This window comes from Nannobrachium achirus (genome assembly GCF_963921795.1).
Source record: "Nannobrachium achirus genome assembly, chromosome: 3".
NCBI classification, from domain to species: Eukaryota; Metazoa; Chordata; class Actinopteri; order Myctophiformes; family Myctophidae; genus Nannobrachium; species Nannobrachium achirus.
This window is the reverse complement of record NC_137812.1, coordinates 40,733,587-40,752,254: the sequence shown is the minus strand read 5'-3', so window position 1 is coordinate 40,752,254 and position 18,668 is coordinate 40,733,587. Positions and strand designations below refer to the sequence as shown.

The 18,668-nt window shown below is 39.7% G+C and overlaps 1 protein-coding gene across 4 annotated transcripts in view; it reads right to left on the bottom strand.

Moving 5' to 3' along the window:
* Positions 1–18,668, bottom strand: part of ctnna2 (catenin (cadherin-associated protein), alpha 2) — a gene marked incomplete at both ends in the record, with an annotated part of 480,574 nt that overhangs the window by 119,237 nt on the left and 342,669 nt on the right. For all 4 annotated transcript variants that reach the window (XM_080721670.1, XM_080721671.1, XM_080721673.1 and 1 more), the window contains one exon: positions 17,835–17,915. In XM_080721670.1, coding sequence (XP_080577796.1) covers positions 17,835–17,915 — 81 coding nt within the window. The remainder of the gene's footprint in view (positions 1–17,834; positions 17,916–18,668) is intronic.

Below are 18,668 nucleotides of genomic sequence, written 5' to 3'. Positions count from 1 at the left end.
TCCCTGTATAAAAACTGCTGTGATGGAAAGAAGTCCAAATAGCTGTAACAAAGTATACCTATAATACTTCTGACCCGTAAATAAAAACATGTCAGTCTTTCAGGTGGACCCAACTACCCTCCAGACGATAAAAAAACACACACACACAAAAAAAAAACACATAACTGGCAGCCCTAGAGTGGAGGGAAATAATGATGAAATATGGTGTCCCGAGGGTCCATAATCCATCACTATGGGCTTGGAGAGAAGACAACATTTTGCCAGGCTAGTCGGTACGTCACCCGCAGACTGCAATGTACCTACGGTACTGTGCCGGGGAAGGATCACTGAGCTGATCTGAAGAAACAAACAAATCTGACTTTATTACCCTGAGCAATTGCATTTTTACTTCTTTGCATCGAATGTGGCATCTCTTCCGCTGTGTCAAGGTTTCTAAAAAAAAGGCATGCAGTGCCTTTAAACCAAAAAAGAAGTCTACCGTCTACTTTAGAAATCGAGCTGTTCTGTCAGCCAGTTACAGTACATGCACCGAAGGAGGGCAGACGGAAAATGTGGAGATTTTATTGAAAAACCACACATAAGGAGATCAGAAGGAGGTGGTGGACAGAGTGTGATGCTTGAAGTGTGTGTTCAAGGTAGAATGGAGACAAGAGATACGGTGTTAAATCAATGTGGCATTTCTGCTGCAGACCACAGAAATCCAGGCGACTGAGGTATAGGGGCGCAACAGTTAATCAAACAAATACATTTTATGGATTATATATAGATATATATCTATATATATATATATATATATATATATATATATATATATATTGTCGTTGTCGGGTGAAAACCTTGTATGTCCAAAACTGTTCGTTTTGCATTTATCATTTTAAAAATGATTTAAACTAGTGAAAACAGCCGATCTACAAGCACACAACGCCTCGCACCGCGAGGCGTTGTGTGCTTGTAGATCTGCTGTTTTCACAACCTTTGTGCGACGGCCTTGTATGATGAAGCAGGGCTTTACTATATATATCTTTTCAATAAAATAATTTCAAAAATAGCTGATCTACAAGCTCACAACGTGTGTCACACCAGGATGCAGTGCGAGCTTGTAGATAGGATTTTCTTTTTACAACACCGTTGTACGACAAAATATTAAGGGCTTAAGTGGTTCAGACTAATAACTTTAGTTGATCTTAAAAAAATGCTATCGAATTTCAAACAATTTGATTTTGCGTCGATTGGTGTCGATTGTGTTTATAAATAAATGTAAAAAAAAACATGCATCTTGATCTCGATTGATACTGTAGATCAATCTAAATATTTATTGATAGAATAATAACTAAGTAGATCATTGATAGTTGCAGTCCTACAGAGGTAACAATTCAGCTCCCTCTGTGCCGGTAATCTAAGTTTTAACACACCCTGACCTCCTTTATAATGATCTTTCACTGAGCTGTTGTTGTTGACTCAACTCTCTTCACCTCATCTCAGTGTTAGACATGGATTTGATTGCGTCACAAAAATTCTGTGAAAGAGAGCAATTTAACCATTGGTGTGTGTGCGTGCATGGCTGCATGTCTGCGTGCGTGCATCCACTTAAGTGCATCTGTGTGTGTGTGTGTGTGTGTGTGTGTGTGTGTGTGCGTGCGTGCGTGCGTCTGTGCATCCGCGTGCGAAGTATCACTTTCTAATCTGAAAGCGGAACGATTAGAGGCTTAAAATAAATATCGGAAAAGTACTGGATGACAGGAAGACAGTGATGATAATTGCTCAATGTAACACGAGTCTTTCATATTACAGCTAGTTATTAAGAAGTGGTCTGCAGAAGTGTGCACAATAAACTTTTCATCGCATTAAAGGCAACACAATGGGTAATGTTCAGCATCAGGCCATGCACAAAACGGATTCAAACAGAGGATTCGAGGGGAGCAATGACACACACGGGTGACTTCCCCCGAGCCTCAGCCTCTCTTGCCCTATCAGCATTCCAGTGCCCACACACCACTCCCACAGAAATCCATCAAAATCTTTCAGATTTCAGCTCCCGCCATGCTCCCCTTCCACCCCCACCCTCTCCTGTTCAATCTAACACTCCCTGTGTATTTCACCCACACCACCTTGTACGCCACCAGCGGGTGCAGCCTTCCCCCATCATAAAGACCCTTATTACACTGGGGTTATTTTCTTTTTTGTTTCTTTCTTCTTTCATGCAATTCATTTGCTAACTGGTGTTTGTGTCATGAGTATACATACATCCACACATAATGCAAATATTACGTGGCGATAAAGTGAAACATTTTATTCTCAAGAAGAAGGTTGATGGCATTAACTATACAGTATGAATAGCGATGTGTGTATGGTTTATTTGTCACATACCCAGACCTTGAGCCTGTGGGACCAGTTGTCAGCCTCTGCACTGGTGAAGTTACACTGTAAAACCATCAGTGTTCATTTAACTCTGTAATTGTACAAATGGACCTTTGTGGATCCTTACGGGTCCATTTGGTTACATTTTGTACACTGTCAAAAGCAGTGTGCTCCAACACCACCAGGCGTCATGGAATTATCTGAATTCATTGATGGTGTTAAATTGAACCTTTGATATCATCCTGTTTTGGTGAATGTGTGTGTGTGTGTGTGTGTGTGTGTGTGTGTGTGTGTGTGTGTGTGTGTGTGTGTGTGTGTGTGTGTGTGTGTGTGTGTGTGTGTGTGTGTGTGTGTGTGTGTGTGTGCGTGCGTGCGCGTGCGTGTGTGTGTGTTGACATGAAAATAACATAACTTATTATAACTTATCTTCACATCTATTTCTCACTTTTATACCTTTCTGTGTCTCCCCTTTTCTCTTGCCATGCAGACAGTGAGTTTGTTGGTGTTTAGTGATGACTCATACTTCACACCTGATATCGCCACAGATAACAAGAAGCTCTGTGAAATAATTAAGATGATGCACATACTTAACAAAGCTTGACAGATGAGAATCTGTGCAGCTCAGTGGTAAGCGGGAGTGCTGTGTGATCTTCAAAGATGAGAGATTAGCATTCGTTTGGTATGTTTGCTTTTTAATGGAGGGGTTGGAGGGAGGGGGTATTTGTCCTTGTGGGATTAGGCATCCGTCTGATGTCTGAAGGAAACTGCCACAAAGATAAACTGGGAAAGTTTCATCAAAGAGCTCCATTTTCGTCAGATTCATGCAAAAGTCATCTGTAGATGTACTGTAAGTGATGGGACACAAAACGAGGGTGCACACATGCAGCTGTACACAAGGCCCCTCCTAGATTTACAAAGGCAATGTTACCAATACCACATGATACTGGAGGGGGTCCTCCAAATCTTTGTGTGGTAGAAACTTTTTTCTCCTTTTTTATATTAACCACTTGAACCCTAGCATCCATATTCTGAGAACTTTAGCCAAAAATAGCAGATAAGCTATTTTCAGTTTTTGGTGTAGAGGGGAAAAAGAGCAGACTAAGTACAGAGTGAAAGGTCAAGTTTGTTAAGTATTGACGGTTCAGGTGGCTAAATATCTGAAAACACAAATTGACATGAATCCAAAATAACCTGAAGGTTGTGGGGGTCCCTGCTTTGTCTCTCTCTCAACTAAGGGGTTATTTTCCTATGCAAACTCCTTGGCCTAAAAACGTTGAAGACCCCTGCTCTAAAAACCGTTGAAATTAATCACGTGTTTAAATGTTGCACTGTACTGTATGTATGTAAGTACAGTATGTATGTGCATGTGCTATGAAGGGGTAGGGCCTGATATGTTTTTTTTCCACAAACTTCTTCCTACTCCTTTTTCGAACATGAAATATATGTGTATGTACAGTATGTACTGTACACTATGTATTTATTGAATTATTAAGACTAGTATTTCCGGGCTGTAGCTCAGTCACTTGTGATTCAGAACAGATAGTGGGATATGGGCAGCTACCTTGGGGTCAACAGAGGAATGTTTATTATTAAAAATGTCAAGAGCAATCACCGAATAAATGACTGTCTGAGGGTAAACAGCCTGTGCAGAACAAAAATGAAGTAACAGCGCTCGTATGCGAGGTCTACCGTACAACCGGAGGACTGGAAGGGAGATGATTGATGAGTTGAAAGCGGAGGGGGATGAGGGAAACAACTGCTCACGAGGACCAACTCATTAAATATCTCATCCAAGAGAAATAAATTTAGTTGATTCTTCATTTGTTAGAGTCCTACACAAACTACTAGACAATTAAATTAAGTGTTATAAACAATGAGCGATGATGACATGCGGTGCATTTACAATCTGTTTTTCCTTCATCAAAGGGGGATTGGCAGTGGTCCGATGCTGACCAGAAGAACCATCTTCTGTACAGTGGAACAGTAAAGCCTGAGTTATGCTTGGTTTGCGCATCGTGCCTCGCACCGGAAATAGCGGATCTACAAGCTCGCAAGGCGACGTGCCGTGCTACCTTTTGAGCTTGTAGAGCTGCTATTTTGGGGTGTGAGACACAGCGGCGCAAGCCAAGTATAAATCAGGTGTAATGGTGTGCGGGCACAATAATCTCATCACATAAGTTAGAGTTCAGCATCCGTATTTGTAACCACAGCAGATCAATCAATGAACTATAGAATGACTGGCACACCGTTTCCATATTCATAATAAAACATATTCGTGCTATTTAAGGTGAAAAACCCCATAAAGTGGAACTCTCTGTACACTGGTCTACATATTCATAAAGCTAGCAAATATTTTTTCTTATTCCTCCATTCAGTGTGGGGTTTCAACCTATTGACTATTCAGTTTTAAAATGAACATTCTGTAAAACGCACTATAACCATTTATTTATTTCCATGATAACACCGCTGAGAGCAACTCTTACATATTGCATGTGACATTGTTACAATTTTGAGCTGACACTGATGTGAGATGGATAATGCACATTTTAAACTGATGCAACCTTCTGCACCGTCTCCCTCTCTGAAACTAATAGTTCATGCACGGGCTTATGAGAGAAAAGTTAACCTTGCCTTCTATGCGCAGAGGAGAATTTGATTCTCATTATCTCTTTTAAACAATCTCATAACTGACTGGCAGCAGTGGCGTCAGTTCAGAAAAAGCTAAGGTATGGCAACATGACTGGTGTCTTGCACGCACGTCGCACGCCTTTGCGCGCGTGCAAAACACCAGTCATGTTGCCATACCTTGGCAACAGGCAAGATACATTTATTTTAAGAAGTACATTTTATTTTTTCCTCTGTTTCTACGGTTTCTTGGGCAGCCTGGAACAGTTGTTCAAGTGCATCTAAACGTGGCCTGTTAGTAAACGTGCCACAATTAACAATAATGCTTGCACCTGTGCAGCTGACCTACGGAACCTGGGAATATACCATGCTGTCTAGATGGTGAGAATACAAGAGTGGAGAATATAATTATAATACCTTGTTAAAGTGACCAATTTGTTACATTTTGCATTTGTAGTTATTTTACTGTAATTTAACAACATAATAACCAGCACAGATAAACAAAGATACATTCATGGATTTATATTTAAAAGTAACTTTTATTTTCCCCCCTGGACCCAGGGTATGCATACCCCTGCCATACCCAATTGACGCCCCTTACTGGCAGAACATTCAACTGGTAGATAACAAACTATGGGGCTGCTTAACCTTGCAGAAGGTGATAGCAAAACGTCTCTCAATCTTTAACAACACACAAGTGTGCTTACTGTATTTGATGGGCTAAGTACTCAATACAAAAGAAAAAGTGGCAGCTGTACATTGATTGTGAATATCATTTGTAAATATTTTGCTCATGCTCGTATTGATTAAAGAACAGAGTATGTTGAATTAATTTGAGGAGAAATCCACTAATAACATGCTAATTCTAAATGCCAACATTAAATGAAAGCTGACCCTAGAACTAGATCTGCAATTATTAACTGACACATATCAACCTTAGTTCCACTTGGTTTTATATAAACTGGTGCTTCGTTCTTGTGGTTAGAACTACAAAAGACAAGCTACTACTGTATACAAGCTATACCGTACCTTATAATACAGTACAGTATATTTTCATCGAAAATCCTGTTTAGTATATCAACAAGCATATTGTCATTGTCGGGTGGAAACCTCGTATCTCCAAGTTTCAAATGTGTACGTTCTTTCGCGAAGTAAAGCCCTGCTTCATCATACAAGGCCGTTGCACAAAAGTAGTGAAAACAGCAGATCTACAAGCACACAACGCCTCGCGCTGTGAGGCGTTGTGTGCTTGTTGATCGGCTGTTTTCGCTAGTTTATTTCTTTTTTTAAATGATAAATGCAGAACAAATGCTTTTGGACGTACAACGACGATATAATAATCCATGGCTGTGAAACTGGGTATGTGATATTCATCACATGCCTGGATTGGCAGTAATGTGTAGCTACTGAATCTGTAATAAATGCAACAACAATCAGCTTGTGGAGTGAAAGGAAGGTGAATAGATTCAAGACTCAAGAATCACAGCTGAGAAACTATGATGGCAGATGTTGCTCCAAACATGGGAACTCCAAACAATTGGAAACAGCTGCAAACTAATGGCAGATATGTAAATGAATTCAATGAAAAAGCACAAAGTGAAACAATTTGCTGGGCTATGGGGGGGAATCCTGGAATCAACAATCAGTCAAGATGTGCCCCAGAGAGATGACTTGACAGATGCATTCATTATAGACAGGATGACAGGGGCTGCAACACATGGCTCATCTCCAGTTACGTTGCTGGGTTGACTAGCCGGGGAATACTAATTAAAGGGAGGCGAGGCATTAAACATATCTGTTCAATACTTGAGGCTCTCCACCTCACAATTAGAGCTATTCGTCTTTTCTTTTTTTCTTTTTTTACATCTGGATCATTATTATTCAGCATAATGTATTGCTTCCTTCTCGCTCTTGCCTTCCCTCTCAACTCCACCTCCCAATTTGTCTGCAGTCTAAAGTCATTTGGAAGTATCTGCCTTTTGCAGTCATTATAATGTGTTTTTTTTTGTATCATAATTTTAACATTTGCACAAAAAAGGGGACAGAAGAAAGAAAATGGACAAAGGTTAATGTGCTAAAGGCCTCGATGACTGATGTCCAGTAAAGAGCACTGTAACTATTAATTGTTTTTTCTTTAGGTCCATCTGGCCTGTAAAATGCAATAATTTCTTTGAATGTGGAGTTCTGCACTTTGCTTAATATGTGTTAGTTAGTAGTAATATTCAGAATATTAACCACAATATTCTGAGTGGTTCACGTAGCCTCATTCCACAAGGTGGGTCCTCACAATAATACCGTATATCCTGAGTGTTAATGCAACATAGGGGTCCATGTGGTCCATTTGTACACTAGCACAGTAACAAATGGACTAGAATGATTTTATTGTGCAGATGAATATATCTCATTAAAATGGAAAAGACATGACATCTTTAACAACTTGAACCCTAGTGTCCATATTTTGGTATTTTTGGTATTTTGGTCATAACAGGCAAACATAGGTCGAACATTCAGCGGAAATAACAGATCTGCAAGGTCACAACCTTGAAGAGATTGGTGATGGGGGGAAGAAAAGGACGACGCCAAATATAACTCCTCCTGGGGGACTCCGGCCAGCAAAGTATTGAGTTTAAGTGGTTAACTGTTTGAATACGGTTCTTATTAGCATTTAATAATCCCTTACCCTTCTTCTGCACTGAAATATTTTACAGATTTACATCAAGGCAGTGTTGATTTTAACAGCAAATTTAGATTTAGTTTTAGTCATAGTCTTTGGAATACATTTTAATTTAGTTTTAGTCATATTTTAGTCATCTGAAAGGTTTTAGTTTTAGTCTAGTTTTAAATCTACAGTTGATTTTGTTGTGAGATTGTAGATCTGCTATTTTCAGAGCGCAACACAAGAGCGCAACGAAACATACAATGACTTGTGTTTTAGTTCTACAGGCTCTTCTTCACTAGTCCCCTATAGTCTAGTTTTTATTTGTTGACAAAATTGTGAGTATATTTAGTCGTCGTCATAGCTTAGTTTTTATTTACTTTTATTTAAAAAAAAGTTAGCCAACGAACATTTTCATCATAGTTTTAGTCAATGAAATCAACACTGCATCATGGCGGCTATGCTGTTATTGTCCAGTGACCTGCTAGTAAGTCTACATTTTGCTCACTCACTAGAATACAGAATTAACAGGCCGCCGAGCTCTTCTTCACACTAGCCCTCCAAGGAACAGCCTGTTTTTTTATTTCATGCATTTTTTAATGTAAAAATGTGTGAGAATACAGAAATACTGCATGAAACATGAATATTGCATTGTGACCACATAGTCACTGGTGAGCATTGAAAGTGAATAGAATAAGGTAGTGGTTAAAGTTAATGGAAAGAAAAGAAAAACAAGTTTCTTGTCTTCATACAATAGATACTAGGGGTGTTAACGATACATTTTAACAACGATACGATACGCATCACGATACATGGTTGACGATATTGGTTCATTCATGGCGATACGATACAATTCGATTCAATGATTTAAAATCGATATAGTAACTATTTAGCAAAGAAATTCAATCTGTGTTAAACGTGTCAATAGTGCATGTTTTTAGGGAAAATCTATTATTATGGATATAAATAAGTAAACACAGTAATTCTCTATCAAATAAATGGACATTATATTTCAACACATACTGTATGGACAAACCCGCACCTTGACATGAACAAAGAGATTACACACATTTATCGATAGACCAAGAGTAGCTATATGGAATGGAAAAGTAATAAAACCCCTCTTTTTTCATTTTTTTTAATTGCTAAATACAAGGCACAAATACTTAGATTCCATACAATCAATTATTTGCACTGCAAAAAGATTCTATACCGATTATCTGCATTTTAAACGATATATGCTTTTGCATATCGATATAGTAGATCATTGCAAATTAAAATCGATTTCTCGATTCAGTTACTATATCGTTACACCCCTAGCAGATACAACGAGGTGCCAAGATGTATTTTATGTATGGCACTGTAGGCTACAGTACATGGCAACTGCAGCAGTGCAGACAGTATGTGAACATGCATGTACGTACTGTATACTACAGTGGTAATACTCTGAAACCACAAAGAACTAGACATTGAGGAGATGCATTATGTTAATAATAAATAAAAAATGTGTTTGTAAAATTAGTTCCAGATAAAAGTACAACTTTGGATTGATCTCACTGTAAACACGGTGCTCTGTAAAAACTAAAGAAAATCCCAGACTCGTGTTTAGTAACACCACCCAAGTCAGTTAAAAATAGAAGTACGGTATCTAGTTTAAGCAATTATCACTTCTGGCAGAGGTGCAAATGACTGATATCTGCAGTGTTCATACCATATGTGGTTTTGATTGAAGCATTCTACCAGGTGTTCCTCAACATATTTCCTTTCCTTGCTTTTCTTTTTTTATTTGTCTATTTTTTCAACAGAAGAATGTATACTATACATATTAGCTAATGTCCAGTCGCTCTGTGCAGTCAGTGGCCCCATTAGGCGTCTCTCCATGGACACGGGCACTACGGACAGGGGTGTCACAAGGGGGGGGGGGGGGGGGGGGGAGACTGGGACTGAGTTGCTAGGGCCCTTAATTATTTTATACTTGAGCTATTGAAAAAAAGCAGATCTACAATCTACAATCTAGCTTGTAGATCTGCTATTTTTTGAAAAGTCTTGAAAATGTGTGCAAATCTTACATGTATTTTTTTAAGCGTCCGTGGCTATTTTGGGGATCCTTCACATGAAATGGTTTGAGCACCACTGACATAGAAACATAGGTTTTTCAAAAAAACTTGGAAGGATTTGAAATATTCAAAGTCTTTTTTTCAAAAATAGCAGATCTACAAGCTCGCAGTGCGGCACTCGGTGCCGCTCTGTGAGCTTGTATATCTGATATTTTTCAATAGCTAAAGCACTAAATAATGTGTAATAATGCGTTCAGTCTAAATGGGTTAAACCCCCTCCCCCCATGAAGAACATTCATGGGGGGCTCCGCAGTGAATCCTTGTACCCAGGGCCCAGAATTTGGTGCAACACCCCTGACTAGGGACTGCTTACCTCTCCATCTTCCACCCAGAGCATTGAGCATTAGGCTGTAAATAAGAGTCAGCCTCTCTCCAGTGGCACGAGGCCCTACTTATTCATTCTGGCCTGTTAATGCACTTATGCAGAACACAGGCTAGATAACCAGCCCAGCTCAGTGCGGGCCAGACCCTGGGGGATGCATGACGTGCACCGCGGATAATGCTGAAGAACGGAGGAAATCATGGGAGAGAGCCTGATCAGGCATGCAGCCAGAATGTAGGGTGTAGCACGCTTCCAAAGAATCCTCTTATATGGCACTGCTTCCCAAACAGTGGGCCGCGGAAACATTTTTATGGCTACCTTATTTTTTTGGTTTCCTACATTTTTGTTTTTAATTATTATTATTTCAAAACATTTTCAAAAAGCATTCCCCAAAAAGCTAAGATTTTCATGAATAATACAAAAAAAGAAATTATTTTTCAAAGTAATTTCATTAATAAATAAATGAAAAATCGAACAAATTCCTTGAATTAGAAAACAAATCTTACTAACGAGTAGTGAAAATAGACGATCTACAAGGTCACAACATGGCGCAAAGCGATGTGTTGTGAGCTTGTAGATCTGCTATTTTTACTAGTTTGGGTACCGGGCAAACGTCTAATCTCTCTTTTTGCGTCACAACCTAAAAGTTTGGTAACCACTGGTCTACGGCAAGTCAAGGTAGAACATTAGTGAGAGCTTTCAAGCTAAATGTACAAAATATTGTATTCTTGTCAAAAAATAAATAAAACAATCCACGACTTAATTTTCCAGCTGTATTATTCCACCTTATTAACAGCCTGATTTAAAGTGCTCTTGCACACTCCAATCATATAACAGTACATCTGACTATCTCTCAAAGTGAGCATTGTGATATATGAACTGAATCTATTTATTTATATACTTAATTTAAATTGGTATTCTTATTTTTACGCCTCACAAATGTTTTTATATAACCAATTGGACATGGAATGGCAGCACTATATATAGGCTACACACAGTATAATGAGGTGTTCTGACCCAGGCGGTGATGGCTATTGATTATATCTTACCACATCATACAGCATATACCACAGTTTGAACTGCTATGGATATATTAATCTGTGCGAGGGATATAGCATCAAAATGGATTTCACTAGCATATGGACAACTCAACCAAACCAAGGTATCCTTATCTTAAAGACATGGCTGACACGGTCTTTGATATACATTGACATAGCAATTTATGGCAGCCAAAGGTGCCATGTGGGTATAGAGGGAGAAAATGTCTTGTAGTCAGTAAACAGCACTGATGTTACCCCCCCCCCCCCCCCCCAACACAACCACACACACACATACACACACAAACACACACACACACACACACACACACACACACACACGCACACTCACACACACACGCACGCACGCACACGCACACGCACATGCACACACACACACACACACACACACACACACACACACACACACACACACACACACACACACACACGCACACACACAAAATGAAAATGGACTTTTAATATTTGCTTTGAAATCTTGTCTTTGTAAGAAATCACTGTATATTCTGACAAGCAACTTGTAGCTTGCAAGCTGGTGCAATGACTTTCAAATTCTCTGCCAGGTTGCTTTTCAGAGTTCCAGTAGTAAACCTACTGGAATGGGCATGTAATTATGGGCAGCAGCAACGTTTACTGTTAACTCATATTTACATCACGTGACTAGTCAGGATTGTATTGAGTCTGTAGATATAGAGAAGCATTTTGTCTCTGTCGGGTGGCATCTGTCCAAAGCTGTTACTGTTCAAAATCCAAAATTGCAACAGTAGCAGATCTACATGCAAGCTCAAAACGTGTCACTCTGCGCCGTGTTTCAAGCAGTAGTGGGAAAAGTACTCACATTTTTTACTTAACACTAAAAGTATCAATACTGCATTGTAGAAGTACTCTGTTACAAGTAGAAGTACGGAATTCAAAATATACTTGAGTAAAAGTATGAAAGTGTACTTAAAGAACCAAAAGTAAAAGTACAAAATGTTTGAAAATAGCAGATCTACAAGCTCACAACGCGTTGCAATGCGACGTGTTGTGAGCTTGTAGATCGGCTATTTTCAACTAGCCTAGGTATAAAATAGTGCTAAAGTGTTATGTACGTTTTATAATATCATAATTGATATTTGCAAAGTAACTAAAGTTTAGTCGAGTAGTAGAAGTGAAAGTATTGGAAATTGGAATTACTCAAGTAAAGTACAAATAACTCAAAAGTGTACTTAAGTACAGTACTTAGTAAATGTACTTAGTTACTTTACACCACTAGTGGTTTCGAGCTTGTGGATCTGCTACTGTTGATGCTTTTGTGTGATGCTCTAGTATGTCGGGTGGAAACCTCCAAAACTGTTCATATTGTATTTATCATTTTAAAAATGATCTAAACTAGTGAAAATAGCCGCACCATGAGGCAATGTGCGCTTGTAGATCAGCTATTTTCACTAGTTTTGTGTGACAGCCTTGTATGATGATTTGAAGCAGGGCTTTACTTTACGAAAAGATTTACAAATTTGAAATTTGGAGATACGAGGCTTCTGCCTGACAGTGACGATTTGTTGTGCTTGCCAAAGTACAGTTTGTCTGCCAACAATGCCAAAATGTTCATAGCATGTGGGAACAGTTACAAATCCATTGCATGAAGAGTATGACCATTTCTACGGTATGTAGCTTAAACAATATTCATTTGGTATTATGCATTCTAAGCACAAGCACAAGTTACAACTGTTATATTTCCAAGATTCTGTGACAAATTGTTCATGGAACGAGAAGGCTAAGCATCTGAATAAAATATGACAGTCCAACTGATTTAGCGTAGCATATACTGCAGATCATTGGACAATCAGAGTTTGTAATCATCATCATCATAATCATAATCTAACCGTAGGGCCTTTCTTAGAAAGAGCTTTTAAGCTTCTACGGTTATACAGCACAGTATGTAGTCCAAGCAAACCCTTAATAATTTATGAATAGGAGAACAATTATTGTACTATTCATTCTCCATCTGCTTTGCCATTTAGAACATGCATTAACCGATTTAACATTCATTCTTGTGTGAAAACAACAACAACAGGTTAAATAAAGTCACAGAACAAATGGCGTCTTTGCTATTCCTAATGTTTTACAATAACTAAATTGTATAATTTGTGTACAATCCTTAATCATCAATAAACCACCATGGAAATTATTTCAACAATAAATGATCTTTACAATAAACTGTAACCAAATAAGAACAATATGCATCAATAATGTGGAATTAATGGATGGCATATAGCAATGTGGTTACAAGGTCAACATTATAGGGTAATGTATGATCCATTAGTACATTAACATAACAGTGTGTTATTAACACTGACCACCTGCATACTAAAACGTACTTGACTTGAATTAAAGGTGATTGTTAAGAATCACCCATGGAATGAATTGCAGTTGACTCACTTGAGTAAATCAGGACTGTTAAACACGTTTCATTTCCTTTAAACCACTTTACTGTACCATAAAATTCAAAAAGCCACGCAATAAACTCCTTGTCTGCTTTAATACTGTGGTAGATAATGAAATAAATATCTTAAGAAGATTAAAAATCCCTGGTCTGGGAAATCAGTGCGCACAGCCATCTTCATGTTGTGTCCTTTGTGCTCTCTGTGTGGGTTAGTGCGTGCGTGCGTGCATGCATGCAAGTTGCCAATGTGCACATAATAACCCATTCAAACACTTCTCAAAATACTCCCAATCGAGGACAGTGAAAATAATAAGGGCTGAGTAATGTGAGAAAAAGCACATTATCAGCAGCTGGCCAGACGTATGATTGTTTAGGTTAAATCATGAGTCAGAGTGATATTTACGGCCAAGGCAAAGTATGAGCAAACAGATTTAGAAAGCAAAATTTCAATTATGCTGTTGCACATATCAGCAGAACGCTTGCTGTGGGAGCGGGGCTGAACATTACCACACAGATAGTCGCTTGTCTTACACAGTAAAGTCCTCGGTGTTAATTCAAGTCTCTGAGAGAGTGCAAAGCGTCCGCTTGGTTCCATTTGCACACTCTCAGAGTTAAATAAACACTCAGGATTTAACCCTCAAATACCTGGAACGCCCAAACCACTTTAACCATTATTTTATGCTTTAAATATTGAAAAATAGCAGATATACAAGCTCACGGTGCCGCGCTGCGAGCTTGTAGATCTGCTATTTTTGAAAAATCTTGAAAAAAGTCTTTGAATACCTTTGACCCGATCTTTAACCCGACTTCTAAATCAGCCGTTCTCAAACTTTTTCATGTCAAGGACCCTCAAAATTACAGGTATTTGGCCACGGACCCCCATCTCAAAATATGTTGTTCCAGGGACCCCCCAGAAGCAAATATTTGAGTTACAAATGTTTGCTTTTAAATAGATATATTCCAAAACAAATCATGATTTTTCAAAAATAGCAGATCTACAAGCTTGCAGCGCGGCACTCGGTGCCGCGCTGTGAGCTTGTATATCTGCTATTTTTCAATAGTCAAAGCATTAAATAATTCTGGGCCTAAATGATTTAACAGAGTAGCCGACCGCGGCATGTTGATGGCAACATGGGCCTCTCACGCATGCTGTTGATTTACACCTATTGTAAACCCAGTGCAGCTCTGCGTGATTAACATGAGGTGAGGTAAGAAAACCAGGCTGTAATTTCTGTCCCCCAGTTGGATGGCATAGCAGTTTGCACACCTGTGATTTACTCCGCCGGGAAGTTAATATTTTCTTCTCTAGTTGGCAATCAAACACGGCGTAGGACTGCATCTGGGGCTGATGCAAATAGACTCCTAACTTCCATAGGTTTGCACTGCTATGCGTCAGCTTCAAATAATCACAGAACTACCGTTGCCTGCATAAATAGTGGTGGTGTTTGAATATGACTTTCTAAGGTGAAATGTATGCAGGCGTTAAACCCCTTACGCAAAGAGTCTGTGTTATTCATACAGAAAAGAAAACACACTTCACTGTGATCTCTTGCATACTCGGAAATTGGGCTGACAAGTGGCTGTGCTGCGTGGCTGTGATGGCGCGTCACATATCAAACCCAGTCTGATATGTAGGCTTTCTTTTCCCTCATGCGTTAAAAACTGATTACCAATAAAAGATTGCATTGGCCTCAGTGTGCAACGAGGCCGTGTTCTTCTGTGTTTTTGTCAACAGACAAAGTTCACAGAAACAATTCTATATTGCAGGACATTGAAGGATAACAGAATGCCTGAAGTCAAAGGTTAGTGGCACTTTCTACTGTTACTGTGCTTTCCAACTTAGAAAGCCACATATACAGTATGAAAACTGCAGATGTCAGTTGAGAAAGGGGCGCGCGCACGCACGCACGCACGCACGCACGCACGCACGCACGCACGCACGCACGCACACAGACACAGACATATACAGACGCAGACACAGACACAGACACAGACACACACACGCACGCACGCACGCACGCACGCACGCACGCACGCACACAGACACAGACACAGACATATACAGACACAGACACAGACACACACACACACACACACACACACACACACACACACACACACACACACACACACACACACACACACACGGTCACACACACACACACACACACACACACACACACAGTCACACACACACACACACACACACACACACACACACACACACACAGAGACACACACACACACACACACACACACACACACACACACACACACACACACACACACACACACACACACACACACACACACACACACACACACACAGTCACACACACACACACACACACACACACAAGCTTGCTCACACATGCATGCACAGCAGTTCTCCTCCCTCCAGGAGTGCTTAATGTCTCTACATGGCATCACCCACTTGCTAAATTCAAATCTGTTGACATAATTACTATATCAGAGTCTCAATGTAATTCCTGCCTGTCTGCTGTGAGCTTGCCCTCCCTCGAGTCCCCAGACTCCTGTCAATAGAACCTCCTGTCAGAGGGAGTGCTGCCTGTCACAGAGCAGGAACAAAGGCCCAGCAGGGGAGAGAGCTATGGCCTCCCATATGAAATGATCCTCTGATCTTTAGAGGTTAGAGGGGTCAAAACCACAGCCCGTCTCTGCAGGTAGCGGCTGTTATTTCTCCACAAAGTGCATCTTCTACCAAAACACCCGGCCAGGCGAGGTCTGTTAACAAGAGCAACTATATTCCAGGCCCAAGAGCACTGTCCTGATGTTAAAACCAGCGCTCTAATCCGTATGGGATCAGCTATATGGGATTTGATTAGAACGTGTAAATACCTTACTGATGTGTACAGCTATGGTTGAATGCACTACACCAATCAGATACCAAAGCTGGCATCAACCTTTTCATCATATTTTGCAATTACCGACAGAGAAAAGCTCTATAAGGTGAAGGCAGAGTAATCTTATCTTCAGAGAAGAAACACACAAAGAAAAAGGAAAATCAATTTTGCTTTTGATTTCTAATACAATGTATCAAAGCATGACCTGACTATTTTCTTCTTTTCTGCTACTATTGGATAGCAGCGCTGGAATTTAGAATGTACTGCAATACACGCTGTGCTCAGTTGCAGGGCTTCTGAATTTGGGAGTTAAAAATAGAGCTGAAATCAATAACTGTGAATGAACAAATATGGTTCTACTGCTACCATGATGTAATAGTATTCCATACATAACTGCATAAGCCCTATGCATGTTGCTATATACTGTACTGTACATACTAGCAACAAGAGCCCCAAAAGGGGTTCCTGTCTTGACAGGTATAATGACGTAATGGGGTTCCAGATCTAAATGGGTTTGTACAACAAATAGCAAAATGTACAATTTTAAGGTAAGAAAACCAGGCTGTAATTTCTGGCCCCCAGTTGGATGGCATAGCAGTTTGCACACCTGTGATTTACTCTGCAGGGAAGTTAATATTTTTTTCTCAAGTTGGCAATCAAACACAGCCTAGGACTGCATCTGGGGCTGATGCAAATAGACTCCTAACTTCCATAGGTTTGCACTGCTATGCGTCAGCTTCAGATAATCACAGAACCACTTTACCTGCATAAATAGTAGTGGTGTTTGAATATTACTTTCTACTGTCTAATGCAGGCATTAAGCACGTTGCACACAGTCTCTTATTCACAAAGAAAAGAAAGAAGAAAACAACAGGAACACACACTTCACTGTGATCTCTTACATACTCTAAATTGCAGTTCGATGCGTGGCTGTGATGTGGCTATGATGGTGCGTCCCATATCAAACCCAGTTTGATATGTAGGCTTTTTTTCCCTCATGTTAAAAATTGATTACCAATAAAAGATTGCATCGGAGACCTGTGTTTTTGTCAATAGATATAGACAAAGTTCACAGAAAAAAATCTATATTGCAGGACATTGAATAACAGAATGCCTGATGTCAAAGGTTAGTGGCACTTCTACAGCTACTGTGCTTTCCAACTTGGACAAAAAAAAAGAAAAAAAAATATATATATATATAATACATAATTAAGATTTTCTTTCTTTCTTTTTCTTTTTTTTACATTTTCGCCAAAAACATGGCCAGAATAGGAATAGAAACTTGCTGAGCAAGAGCAGGTCTTGCTCAGCAGCATCAGATTGTATTCAAATTGACTGTGTTTAATTTTCTAAAATGGAATAAACGCCACCATATTCTCACAATCAAGAGGTCACATTCGTAGGCTCACCTGTCTACGGAGGTCCCTGGTCTTCTTTGTCATCTTGTCAATGGCCGAGTTCAGAGGGTCACCTTTCTCTTTCCTGCCAGTCTGTGGAAGGAACCAAAACATCATGTTACATGTTTGATATTCACACACAGTCACATTTCACATTTATGTCAGCAGCACATGATCCGCCAACCAGTTGCAGTTTACATCCCCCGCCTGTCCAGAGTCAAGGAATGTGTTTTGAGAGGTCACAGTGACCTTGGCATTTGACCACCTACTTCTACTCACGTCCTCCTTGAGTCCAGGTGGACGTTTGTGCCAATCGTCATGCATTGCCGGGCATGAATTCTCAACTTGCATTATTACCGACTGACATCGTTCCCTATGAATACTAATCTCCCAGAGTTCCCAGAAGTTCTTTTTTTTTGCCACTAGGGGGGCGAGAAGAACTTCTGGGCAAAAACTATGATATTCCTGGCCAGGAAGTTGTCCCAGGCTCAGAATCTGAGCTGAGACAATACCGGATGTAGAGCCCTGTGAAAACCTTCAAATCATTCATAAAATATAAACCAAACAACAACACTACAACAATCTGCAGCCCATGTTTTGAGGTGAATCCTACCAGACTATATGAATACATGCATGGTCCCAAAGTAGGCCGGTGCGCAAAGGGCACTGGTCTAGTGCAATACACAGTGGTTCCACAGGTGGATTAATATCAAATATATAAAGTTGAAACAACCGTTTCATAATCTGTATGTTACAGTAGCTGTCTAACAACACACCCTCAAATATCATTTAGATTAGAATATTAAGCAGGATGTTACCCTGTATAATGCGCTATAAAATTAATCT